Genomic DNA, 14041 nt, shown 5'->3' on the forward strand with positions numbered 1-14041 from the left:
TTTCAAATTATCCAAAATGATCACATGCTAATCTGAAAGGGTGAGTTTCCATGATGACTATTCAAATGTGCACTTCAAAGAAAATAAACTATCCTGTAATATTTTTTGACATGAAATGCCTCCCATGAGGTATAAAAAAATCTTTCAAGTTGAAGGAAGCCAAAAAATCAAAGTTGTATCAATTTCTATGTATCTTCATCCAGTCTGAAGTATTTAGCAGTTAAGACTATTGTTTTATAAATGCTAATTGCTTTAAATAATAAAATCTAACAGGTACATTCAGATATTTTTAACAGTACATACTACCCAAGAATACCAAGAAAAGTATGTGCAATGCATCAGAGGTATTGTTAACATTACCCCTCAGGAAACTAAAATTTACCTCAAGCTGATGCAGTAATGCTTTCCCTTTTTTGTTTATTTCTACCATCAATGTGAAAATAGCAACTTTGATGTCCTGTTCCACCAACTTTTGATTTCGATTCATTTCTTGGATCCTATGCAATGTGAAAAATGTAGAAAAGCCATTTAAAATACTCAAAATGAGAAAGTGGCAAACAAACAAACTTTATTCTAAAGACAGTGGACACAATCTAGCAGAGTGTAGACATTACTAACCCCTGCTGAAATCAATGGAATGAGACAGCCAGGATATAGCTCCCCCCAATTTCGATGGGATTTTGTTGTGAGTTGCTTTTGAGCAGTTGTGCACATTAACTACCTGAGTTTTGGGAAAACATGAAAATAAAAAAGGGTTTAACTTTGCCTCAACAAAAAAATTAACTGTACAGAGTATTATGGTAACATGTACTCCAAGAAAGCTATATAAATAGAATATCTGGTGAAAATGATTAAGCATGACACTATTTGCAAATTTTAAAGGGCATACTTTCTATGTCAGTAAAACAAAATAGTTACACATAAGTGATTGGGCTCTACAATACCACAGAATGTAAAGTACAAAAACGACTGCAAATTATAAATTGAGTCTAACTGAGTCCTACAGTTCTTTAAACAAACAAAAATATATTATGCCACTGCAATATATATAAAATGATTATAACAGTTGTACAGGTATAACAGTCCACTAATTATGATGACCACAATTCCCACAACCATAGCACAAACTACAAGAACAACCTGCGCACAGTCACCATCTATCACAACTACATGACTGGAACAAAAATGATTAAAGAAAGCAACCTGGTGTGATTTTCTATCAGCCACAAAGACGACACCTCATCCTCTTTTTTTTAATTATTTTTTATTTTTACTTTTTGGAGCCAACAAGTTTAGACTGCCTCTGCTGATGTCCCTGACAAACTGGTCATGCATGAAGATTTGACCCAGGATTTTATAAACTTTAAACCGAGGGCTATTTGGAAGAGAGCGCTTTGGAATGTTCATCTGATTATAGAATGTTCAGCTTAAACACACTTTAAAAGCCAGTGTCCACTATATTTCAAAATCAGCATTGTTTGCATTTATAGTTAGTGTAAACTGTGCAGAAGAAGCTGACATTACAGGCTTCTGGCAACCAGAGGGAGCAGTTGGGGTGTTCTCGGCACAGTTAAACTAACCAAAACACACAGATTGTTTTAGGGTTCTGACGGTTAGCTAACTACACAAACAACACATCCTCACTGGGTTCAAATCACATGGCAACCTATGAAATGAGACTGTGTAACAGACATGGGTAATAGTTCAGCATACACAGCAAAACAGAGGTACTTATTTAAGTTAAAATGACTGAAAAGGATCATGTGACCCAAGTCTCTATCTACAATTGGAATTCTCTCTCTCTCTCAATGACCTGGTTCATATGATCCTAATAGCTCTTTGTTTATTTAAGTCACAGTGGGTTGAAGTGCATCCCAGCTACCAGTACCTGGGCACATAAGCGGGAAGATGCTATTATACGTACTCATGCTCTGCTTGTGGGTTTCCCATAGGCATCTGGTTGGCCAATATCAAAACAAAATGCTAGTTCAGCACAGCTCTTAGAACATTTTTCAGAACAGTAGTAGTAATAATAAGATGCAGTACCTCACTCCAGTTTACATTTGACGTGAACTGTCCTCAATTCACATTGCAATTTGGGATGTTGAACCTCTTTCATACTGACAGCTGAATTCCATTTCAGAGAACTTGGGGAAGGTGCATTCCAGTTGTGCATGAGACCAAAGGCAAAAGTACCAAAAATGCATGCATATTTTAGCTTAAACCTCTTACTGCCCAAAACTAAGTATTAGGAGAGGCATTTCAAACTTTTAGAATCAAGGGGGGAAAAACTGCACACAAGCCAGGAAACCAGAAAATGATCAAGGACTGAAGGAAGGGAACAGGGGAAGGAATGATGTCGTCTGAGGTATACTACAAAAGCAGACTGGGCCCCATAGCAGTGAAGGTTTGGCCTCTGGCCTGAGGTTTCGTACTCCTGTCTTACAGCAATTCAGTTAAGCTTACATTCTTAATTACTTTTATGCATCTATGTTAAACTATTATACTGTATAGAGTAGCTACAAAGTTCATAAAAGCAAACGAAACCAATTACAGGACTAGTTTAACAAGGGGAAATCTCACTTTCTCACCAATATACAACATGGAGAAGTTAATCTATTAACTAAATTCCTTCTATATACATCACATAAAATCTATATTTTCAATAGTTGCATAAAATAAATACCTGTTCTGAATCTGCTCTCCTGTATATTTTATATATTTGCTTTTTTCCATCAGCTTCGTTATAAGTGTGTCAATTATCACTTTTTGATTTTGAAAGGCTTCTTCTATAAACTGGTATCTGGAATAATAGAAAAATATACCACATGGTTAGTAGAAGTATTGTTCATCTAGGCTTACTAAAATAAAGAGGGCAACTGCTTAAAGGGAAAGAGAACTGCTTAAAAGGAAATGTATGACAATGTCTTGTGCTAGCAATTCTTCGTAAGAGAATATCTTGACCCAGAACCAAAATGCTGAATGGCAGCACCTTTTGGTCTTGTCCATGAGATACCAGATCATGGACAAATGGGACATTGTATCTTCTCATTCTTCGGCAGAGCAGCGTGTAAAAGGGGAGACAAACTTGGCCCTATACATTAGCCTGAAAGGGAACTTCTACTCCAGTGCTGGCTTTCCTATTTTGTCTCCATTCCTTCTCTATTGGATTTGGAACTTATGAGGAAAGAACATTTTTATATTCCAGTATCTGTACAGTACCTAGAAAATTTTAGGTGCTTTCCTAAAGTTAACAGTAGAGCAATCCTACTGTTAGGTGCAGATAATTCTGATGATGCAGCACCCAAGTAGCCCAAGCTCTGCAAGGCACATGCTGGCAGGAGATAAATGGGGAAGTAAGCACAATTTCTGCATTTCTTTTCAGAGTTCAATCTGCAGCTAGGTGAGAAACATGACTGGGGATTCAGGGGTCTCCCAGAACACTCACTGACATCCACACTCCTCCTGGCCTTGAAAGTTTCTAAGATGGCTGGAAGACAATTCCAAGGTCAAATCTCCCATTCTGAGACTGGATTTCACTTTCTCTACCTTAAGAGTGGAAGAACCAAAATTTCTTATGGTACTTAGGAGTCTTTCCTAGGGACTATAGGCTAGCACTATTGTAAGTTATCATGATAGTCATCTAATATTTGTAGGACACAAGAAGCACGTAGGAGCAAATACAATATTACACAGTAAAGCATTTGACATCTAAAGCTGCATAGCCTACTATCATATTTGAAGATAAGCATACAAAATTTCATCTTTTAGATTATTCATAACAAAGTAATTGTTTTTTGTAAATGGGGAAAAGTAAAATGGATAAGATATAAATATAATAGCATTATTATAGTAATTATTGTTATGGCAAATACTTTACCAATCCTGCTGTTTGTCCTAAGCGGTAAAAAAAAAAAAAAAATCAGTATGTTGAGAAAGTGTAGTGGTTTAGCATTATCCTTTTTATGAGGCAGCTTATCCTTTGAAAATTCAACATATAGAGCTATATGTTATTTAGATGTTTGTAATAAATTATGATATGCCTTTCTTACAGTTTGACCTTCATCTTATTTACTTGTAATTTATTTTAATACCTATGCTCTTTGTGTTCCAACAATTGGCAATCTCGACATGTCAGCTTGTCACAAGTTTCACAATAGAGTTTCAGCTGCTCTTTCTTGTGATAAGGGCAGAACACAGGTCGCTGATTGTTTACACCAACAGCCTCTGTAAAATAAGAAAAAGTGACTTTTTGAGTCTAGCTGAAATTTAATTACTACATTTCCCAACACATTTGCTTTCACTCAGAACTTGCAGCCACACTTTACTGCCTTTTTCAAACCCTGGGAGCAAAGAAGAGGTTCTTTTCCTTTGTCCCCTGCAATCTCAATCTTATCAGCATTCTCAGTATTGGGGGTGAAGAACCAGGGACTAAATCTGGAACTCCTGGGATTCTAATGTGTCCCCCTAAAGTTCCCCAGAAAGCCCAACCACAAATCATTTTGTGATTTCCAAAGCTTTGCACAAGTTACCCTTCACATTCCATGGTTGACTTGTCTCTCTTAAGGCTAGTAGTAAGGGCTTTATGTTGTAATATGCTGGCATTTTTAGAACCATCTAATTTGCATTTGCCACCTCCTCCTCAGTTACCCCACTCACACCTGGCAGGTGGTCTCCCAGAAGCTTTTCTGAATTGAATTCAGCTGAATTCCCGATTAGTTATTTGAGCATTGTTCAACCCTGCTGCCTGGGTTCAGAGGGTTGCAGCTAGAGATCTTATGCCAATCTTCGCTGGCATAAATAAGCTATGGTGGGCTGCGGTGACTGTTCAAACGAGATCACAGGCTTGCTGTCCACATTCAGAAATAATGCCTATTATATTTCACCTTGTAAAATAAAGTTAATTGATTTCATACAACTGCTTTTTTTCTGATCTATACGTCAGAGCATATAACCTTAAACAAAATAAATTGCTAGTACTGAAGAGTTAATTCTAGTCAGATTCTCACTTGCTCAATCTAGAATCAGAAATCATACATAAAATTAGCTTTCTGGATTTCGAAGAGGAAGAGGAACTAGAGATCAAATTTCCAACATACGTTGTATCATGGAGAAAACTAGGGAGTTCCAGAAAAACATCTACTTCTGCTTCATTGACTATGCCAAAGCCTTTGATTGTGTGGATCACAACAAATTGTGGCAAGTTCTTAAAGAGATGGGAGTACCAGACCATCTTATTTGTCTCTTGAGAAACCTATATGTGGGTCAAGAAGCAACAGTGAGAACTGGACACGGAACCACTGATTGGTTCAAAATTGAGAAAGGAGTTCGGCAAGGCTGTATATTGTCACCCTGCCTATTTAACTTATATGCAGAGCACATCATGAGAAAGGCGGGCCTAGATGAATCTCCAGTTGGAATTAAGATTGTTGGGAGAAATATCAACAACCTCAGATATGCAGATGATACCACTCTCATGGCAGAAAGTGAAGAGGAACTAAAGAGCCTCTTGATGCGGGTGAAGGAGGAGAGTGCAAAAGTTGGCTTAAAACTCAACATTAAGAAAACTAAGATCATGGCATCCAGTCCTCTCACTTCCTGGCAAATAGACGGGGAAGAAATGGAGGTAGTGACAGATTTTATTTTCCTGGGCTCCAAGATCACTGCAGATGGGGACTGCACCCAAGAAATTAAGAGACGCTTGCTCCTGGGGAGGAAAGCTATGGCAAATCTAGATAGCATACTAAAAAGCAGAGACATCACCCTGCCAACAAAAGTGCGTATAGTCAAGGCTATGGTTTTCCCAGTTGCAATGTATGGCAGTGAAAGCTGGACCATAAGGAAGGCTGAGCGCAAAAGAATTGAGGCCTTTGAATTGTGGTGCTGGAGAAGATTCCTGTGAGTTCCTTGGACTGCAAGGCAATCAAACTGGTCAGTCCTAGAGGAGGTCAACCCTGACTGCTCTTTGGAAGGCCAGATCCTGAAGATGAATCTCAAATACTTTGGCCACCTAATGAGAAGGAACAACTCATTGGAGAAGACCCTGATGCTGGGAACAACTGACAGCAAAAGGAGAAGGGGACGGCACAGGATGAGGTAGCTGGATGGAGTCACTGAAGTAGTCGGCGTGAGCTTAAGTGGACTCCGGGGGATGGTGGAGGACAGGAAGGCCTGGAGGAATGTGGTCCATGGGGTCGCGATGGGCTGGACACAACTTCGCGACTAACCACAACAACAGTCATACTAAAAAGGGAACACTCATTTTTGCTTTGTAGTATCAAGAGGACAGTTAAAATAGGGATATGCTTACATATGAACTTTTAATGCTTCAGCGCTAAGGTATTAAGTAAAAAGAAATGTACTATGCGGGTTGGAAATATTTCGCTGAACAGCTAATCAGTTTATGCGGGCCACTTAGTCTCCGCTGACCCTAAAAGGGGTTTGATCCATGGAGCATAAAGAAGCATAAAATACATATTCTGCAAAATACTATAAAACTATACCTAGATGAAAAAAAGGCCAAGTATAATTTGTTCATTCATATTTTCACCTACAATTGATCCCTTTTATATTCAATGCCAGAAAAGCATAATTCATGTAATGCTGTTTTGTTCTAAGTGTTTTGTCCTCCCCTGACAAGTTATGAGAAAATCTGTAACAAATAAGAACAAAAATGGCTTAATTGAAATCAGAATTCTTTTTAGTGAGTCAAATAGTCAGCTGAAGTTAATGAAATGGGCACAATTCTGTGACCTAGAAAAAGTTGAATCAGCCAAATGTATCTGCTGCAGAAGACTTCTGGAATCTTCCTCCTGGGTAAGGAAATGGGAAAGTGAGAAAAAGGACTCCACTTTTGGCTCCAGCCCAAACCAACTACTGGCTTCATTCTGTTGACATGTGGCTTCCAACAGATTACCCCAAAGAGAATGTGGCCAACGAGAGAAAAAAGATTCTCTATATCTAATCAACTGAAATATTTTATAGCAAATCTTGTAACAATTTTCTTACTAGACATTTAGAAGGAAACACCTTATTTCCATGCTTCTTTTTCTCTCAACCATAGGAACAATAGCAAGGGCAACAATGCCTATACAAATCAGATCATATTTACTTTGCACTTGAGCAAATTATGCCAAGGTAATACTAATAGCAGTCAAACTCTATAAGTATACAACTCAAGTAAATTATCAAAAATCAGTACTTTATTTTTACTCTGGTAATTTTATTAGGAGGTAAGGAGCTATGTGAATATAGAGTGTACAAACATCAACCCAACCACTGGAAATTTTATTCAGCTATCTCAGCCTATAGATCTGATCAGACATCTTCTACATTTCTAATTAGAGCTCTATAACCATAAACTAGAAACCTGCTACAAGCTCTGGTTTTCAGGAAGCTGTTAGGTCATGCTCAGTTGGCCCCAGTTCCCTTTAAAGTAATTAATGACAGCCTTGTTGGGAACTATAGCAGGGGCACAGAATCTTTCAGCCTGAGGGCCTATTTCTATTTCTGAGAAACTATGGGATCTGCATTCCAGTGATGGGGTCAAAGACAAAACAGGTAGGGCCAAAGATACCAACATATATCAGTTTAAAAGTTCTCAGTCACAATAAGCTTTAGAAGAGGGATTTCAACCTTTTAAAATGAAATAAATGTACAAAGAGCAGGAAGCCATCAAATGATCAATGGTTGAGGGAGAAAGGGTGGAGCCATAGGAAGGGGATGTGGTCAGAGGATTGAATTTAGCTCCAGGGCTTTTAAGTTTGAATCCTAGAAATAGAGGAACTACATCTTTTTCAAGGTTGAAAGCAATTATTTTATCTAAAGTAGGGGAGTCAGTCAGGAAGTATGGGGTAATGTTTGGATCCTCCTTCCTGTAGATCACATTTCACAGGGTGTTGGAACACTGCCCCCCCTCCATTTTTTACATAAAAAACAGATTTTCTTAATGGTTTGCTGCCAACCTTCTTTTATGATACATGGGCCATTGTTGCCCACTCCAGAGCTAAAAGAATTAACAGTTTCATTGCACAGACTTATAAGAAACATTAAAATACTTCAAAGGCTCTGATGCTGAGCAGACTGACTGATTTGACAAGATCAGGTAGAAAGTTATTTATAATAAATAGAAAGACTCTGAAGAAAAGCTAGAAAATATGCACATTTGTTTTCTCATTGCATTTGTCTAAAGAAACAATCTTATTTCAAACACTATTATTCCACTCTTCCAGCATATTAAATGTTCTAAATCTTCTCTCTCTGGATTACAAGACTAAAACCAATAAGAGAACACCAGTAATTTTTTTAAATGTAAGACTGTAGGAAGAGCCCTACTGATTCAGACTGAGTTGCATCAAGCACTCTTTTCCAAAGAGTGCCCCATGAGACCACAAGCAAGACTTGAACTCTTTTTTTAGGAGCTTAACTCCATTTAGTGAGTAACTATTGTTGCAAACATGAATGTATTTTTACCACAGCAAGCCTCACTGAACTCAACTGGACTAACATTATTATTTACATTTCCTTACTGCCCATACCCAAGTTCTCTGGGCAGTTTACAACATTAAGTCACTCATCTAGATTTCAGTCAGTAAAGGTGAATAAAACTGGACAATATGTGGCAGTGGCATAAGATAAAAACCTATCAGCAGTTTTCCAGCTGTGATCTGGAGTAGCAAAACAAAGCTTAAATGCATACTTCCGTCCCTCATAGTTAATTCTAAGGTGATTTTTAATAATTAAGGGTGCTGAGCAATGCAGCTTCTGCAATCCTTTGAATGCAGGTTGCCTGTATCCTGCCAGATCCTCACACTTGCTGGAATAGTCCTCCAGTACTGAATCCATAATTACACTCGTGATTTCAAAATTATACTGATTGCAATGGCAGTATAATTTCAAAGTTCAGGATCCCAGATCTGACCTATCCTGCGGCCATCCAGACAGTTTCTAGCAGCCATAGGATTGCACCCAAAAACAAACATGATCAAGTTGCATCTTAATATTTCACAGAGAGGTAAGCTAGAACACAGCATCTTTAGTGGATCTGAGATGTAAATGAACAAAACTTTACCTGGCGATACTTCCTCTTTCTGTCTGACTGTATGGTCCTTTGTGAATTTTACCCTCTGATGAGCTCGTATGCAGGTCTTACATAACCATTCAACACATTCCACGCAGAAACCATTGGCTTCTGCATTGTCTTCACAGCTTGTACAAACCTGACAAGGAACAGAAAAGTGCCTGTTGAGATAAACCAGCACTTTCACTTTCAATGGCATCACTGAAATTAGCACTGGGGATCAGTGAAGAAGAGAAATGAGCATGCTAGTCAGATTTTTCACATCTATACTGCAGGTTTATTTATAACAAAAAATAAATGAAGAATAGATATTGGGGGCGGGGGTTACTTTGTAACTTGTTCAAGTTTACCTTATCTGGACATCTCTCTGTTATCAGAGCTGTAGAGTCTTCATGCTTGCTTGTCATTTAGAGAGGTAAAAACCCTCTTGAGACTATTTATAATGTCTTAACAAGATAAGCTGCAGAGCAGCAAACTTTGTTCGTGCTTTCAAGTCGCCATCCCCGAGAAGTTCCACTCTGATCTCTCCTCAGATCATATAAATCTTTCACTTTTTACTGCAAGTTTATTTTTGAATGCAATTTTAATGGTAACTCAGAGCAGTTTAGGTGAGAAAGAAAGCAAATACTCAAAGCATTTACCGACCATAGATTTGACCCAGGAGCTCATATATCATCTATGCACCTTTATAACAGCTGTATGCTATCTGGTGACAATCACTTGAGGCAGTTTCTCCACATGATTACAAGTTACCTAGGGTAATGGAAAGTTTGTAGAAAACTAGTGATGCATGATGTTTTGTGGGAAGATCTCTTAACTGTTTGTGAACCATATTGGTCAACTGTTAAAAGAGGCTTTAGAGCTAATTTGCCCTTGCCCACCTAGCCTTCCTTCAATAGAATACAAAAGCAATCTCAGAGGAATCAAAAAAGGCAGTGGTTGCTGAATCTAAGATTTAGAAATATGGGTTGGGGAGACCAACATATCTGCAGCCTTTCTACATCTTAGCCTTTTATCTGATACTTCAAATATAGCTGTGGAATATACTAAAGACTACATCAATTGATGCAAGGTTGCTTTGATTACATCAGAAACAAGAATATACACAAATATCCAGGCAAATTTGAGGCACTGTAGTAGCTTATCTATCTGTGAGTCTATGTCTGAGCAGATGCAGTTGTATTGTAGGGCTTGCTGACAACTATTTTGCAATTTGTTCTGGGTAGAAGATGAAAGCTTGTAGGTATGTGCAGTGCTCTTCAGATTGATTAATTGATTTATGACACTTGTATGCCATCCTTTGCAAAAGTCTCAGGATGGCTTACACAAATAAAATTCCAAAATACATAATATTATAAATAAAACACTTCCAGATTTCAGAGTTAGTGTGGGACTTATGTAGTTGTACTGTTTTATTTAGAAAATCGGCTTTTCCAGGTGAAGGTTGATAGCGAAATGCAAGTCATTGAAGTCCTTTGGGACCAATAAAAGTTTTTCTAGGCACCTAAGAACACATTCTTTCCTATTTTGGGAACCCTGTCCATAAATCAAGAAATAAAGATGCCACCAAAGAATTTCAGGTAGAGATAGGGCTTCTGGGGACAGGACCAGAGAATTTTTGCTACAAGACAGTCATGAAGAAGTTAGCATACTGTAGAGTTATGTGGTATCACTGATCTAAAGATACGTTTTCTCCAATCTTGAAATAATTGTATGTACACAATGGAAGAGTTACAAATAAAAATTCATTTATTTTTATTATTTAAATAAAATTTATTATATAAGTCCTCCCAAGGTAGCATATAGCAACACACACATAAAAGCAACATGATATTAAAAGTGCACAATAAAAATAGTAAAAAACCAAACCAAACCAGCAAAAAAAAAAAAAAAAAAGGAAAAAATAGCAACAAAAATTCAACAGCAGCATTGTTATTAGGAGGAGAGTAAAACAATGGCTAGATTCAGACAACACTACATACCATGATAGTTTTTTTTTAAACCACGATTGGCCTATTTTGTTGTCTGAACTCAATCATAGGGTTTCACCATGCTAAGTTTAGAAACCATGAAAAGAAACATTATTTTGTTCTATGGTTTCTCTGTACCAACATGGCTTGCCATATTATCTGGATCCAAGATCTTGCATTCCATGGTGCTGGTACATCATAAGAACATAGGAAAAACCTTCCTGTATCAGACCAAATGATCATCTAGTCCAACATTCCGTAACCATGATGGCAAATCAGCTGCATGCAGGATTCCACGAGTAGAATCTATACAAGACCACCAGCTGCCCAAGTTCCTCAGCAAGGATAGTAGCCATTCATAGCCTTCAACTTCATGAATCAGTCCAATCCCTTTCTAAAGCAGTCCAGATTGGTGACCACTACTACGTACCATGGCAGCAAATTCCATAGTTTAATGATACATTCATTGAAGTACTTCTTTTTAGCTGTCCCAAACCTACCAGCAATCAGCTTTATGGGATGTTCATGTATTTGAGTATTATGGGAGAGGGTTGGGATTTTTCCCAAAAGGGAAAAATGTCTATTTTATCCACACCATGCATTATTTAAACGCTCTATTATGTCTCTCTTTTTCTGGAAACTGAACTGTCCTAGTTACTGAGGCCGCTCATCCCTGGGGAGCAGCTCTAGTCCCATGACCATTTTTGTTGCCCTTTTCTGTACCTTTCCCAGCTCAATAATGACATTTATTGAGTGAGGCAACTGGAACTGAGCACAGTATTCCAAGTGCTGTTGCACCAAAGGTTTATATAAGGGAAGTAAGGTTTGGCAGGGATTTTTTCCTATTCTTTTCCTAAGTATGCCTACATGGAGTTTGCTTTCTCCACAGCAGCTGCACACTGGGTCAACATTTTCATTGAGTTGTCTGCTACTACCTCCAGATCGCTGTCTTGCTCAGTTACTGCCAGGTCAGATCCCAACAGCATACACTTGAAGTTGGGACTTTTTCTCCACCATGCATTCGTCTATACCTGCTTATATTAAATGACATTTGTCATTCTGATGCCCATTTTTCCAGCTTGGAGAGATCCCTATGGAGTTCTTCACAATCCATTTTGGTTTTAACCTTCCTAAAAAGATTAGTGTCATCAGCAAACTTGGCCATTTCACTGTGTCCTCCTAGTTCCACATAATTTATGAATAGGCTGGAAAGCACTGATCCCAATACAGAACTTGTGGCACTTCACTGGTGATATCTCTCCATTGCGAGAAGTTGCCATTTATCCCCCTCCCCCCCATCTTCTGTTCTTTAATCAATTAGTGATCCATAAGAGGACCCCCCCTTATTTATCCCCCCCCCAGCCACCATTATTCCATGACTGTTTAGTTTGCTCAGGAGCCTTTGGTGAGGGTTTTTTCCAAAAGCCTTTTGAAAGGCCAAGTAAACAGTGTCTACTGGATTGCACATGTCTATGAACTTGTTGACATTCTCAACTTGCTCCAGTAGGTGAGTGATACAAGACTTCCCCTTGTGAAAGCCATGCTGACTTTTTTCCCCAGCAGGGCTTTTCCTTCTGTGTGCTTACTGAATAATACTTTCAAGCAGTCTACCCAGTACAGATGCTGAACTAACTGGCCTTTAATTTCCTGGATACCTCCTTGATCCCTTTTTAAAAATTGGTGTTCCATTGCCCATTCTCCAGTCCTCCGGTAAAAGGACTGACTTTGGGGACATGTTAAATATTCTGGAAAAGGTCAGCAATTTCATGTTTAGTTCTTTGAGTACTCTAGAATGGATACCATCTGGACTGGGTGACTTGCTGACTCAATTTTTCACTAAGTTTGAGAATTTCATCCTTTGTCTCTGCTATCTGCCTTATTTCCTCAGACTCTCTTCTAGAATACATAAATTCAGGGACAGATATCCACTCTTCATCCTCTGCTGTGAAGACCGACAAAAAGAATTCAGTCAGGTTCTCTGTAATCTCCCTAACCCCTTGGTGCTCCTTTAATTCCATTACCACCCAATGGCCCACCTGCTTCCTTCCTTTAAAGAATTCTTTATTGTTAGTCTTGATATTGCTAGTGATGTCCTCCTCAAACTGTTTCTTTGTTTCTCTGACTGTCTGCTTGTGTCTCTCTTGTGCAAGCTTGCAGGCCTGTTTTATTTATTTGGATAAGACTTCTATTTTTTAAATGAAGCTTTCATCTCACTAATATCTGGCCAGGGAGGCTTATTTTATACTGTATTGTTGTATTTTTAATTTAATATTAATATTTTTATTTATATTATAATTATTTTAACTTAATGATGTAAGCCGCCCCGAGGCTTTGGCGAATGGGGCGGCATAAAAATGTTTTTAATAAATAAATAAGTAATAGCTTCCTTGACTCTGTGTTTTAACCATGCTGATTATTTCCTGGACATTTGCTACCTTTTCTCGCTCATGAATTCGGTGTGCAGGGGTGCTTTCCTCCAGCTGTGGTGGATATACAAGCTTCTTCCCTACCTGGACAGACAGAGCCTGAAAGCAGTTACTCATGCACTGGTAACATCCAAAATAGATTTCTGTAACACACTGTACATGGAGCTGCCTTTGAAGGTGGTCCAGCAATTACCACTGGTACAGAACAGGGCTGCTCAGTTAATGATGGGAGCTCCTAGAGTGGCCCACATAACACCTATATTGAAAGAAGTGCACTGGTTACCAGTTGTGGCCCAGGCCCAATTCAAAGTGCTTGTGTTGACATATAAGGCCCTAAACAGCTTAGGCCTCTGTTACCTTAAGGATCTATGCAGGGGGCCCTCCTGTGTGAGCCCTCCCCTAAGAAAGTGAGAGACATGGCTGCTAGAAAAAGGGTCTTTTCTGCAGCTGCTCCCCATATCTGGAATGCTCTCTCCAAAGAGATTCGTCTGGCTCCTTCTTTATACTCTTTTTGGCACCAGGTGATGACCTTCCTTTTTAAAAAGCATTTTAATAATTGAAGCAAC

At 38.5% G+C, this 14041-nt stretch overlaps 1 protein-coding gene across 5 annotated transcripts in view; it reads right to left on the reverse strand.

Annotated features, from left to right (window-relative positions):
- Positions 1–14041, reverse strand: part of TRIM24 (tripartite motif containing 24) — a 57989-nt gene that overhangs the window by 17617 nt on the left and 26331 nt on the right. For all 5 annotated transcript variants that reach the window (XM_044441107.1, XM_044441106.1, XM_044441105.1 and 2 more), the window contains exons 3-6: positions 9071–9218; positions 4095–4227; positions 2687–2803; positions 383–497 (exon numbers count right to left, since the gene is read on the reverse strand). In XM_044441107.1, the coding sequence (XP_044297042.1) occupies positions 383–497; positions 2687–2803; positions 4095–4227; positions 9071–9218 (513 nt within the window). The remainder of the gene's footprint in view (positions 1–382; positions 498–2686; positions 2804–4094; positions 4228–9070; positions 9219–14041) is intronic.

The sequence above is a fragment of the Varanus komodoensis genome, unplaced genomic scaffold, assembly GCF_004798865.1.
Source record: "Varanus komodoensis strain SLA01 unplaced genomic scaffold, ASM479886v1 scaffold39, whole genome shotgun sequence".
In the NCBI taxonomy this organism is placed as follows: domain Eukaryota; kingdom Metazoa; phylum Chordata; class Lepidosauria; order Squamata; family Varanidae; genus Varanus; species Varanus komodoensis.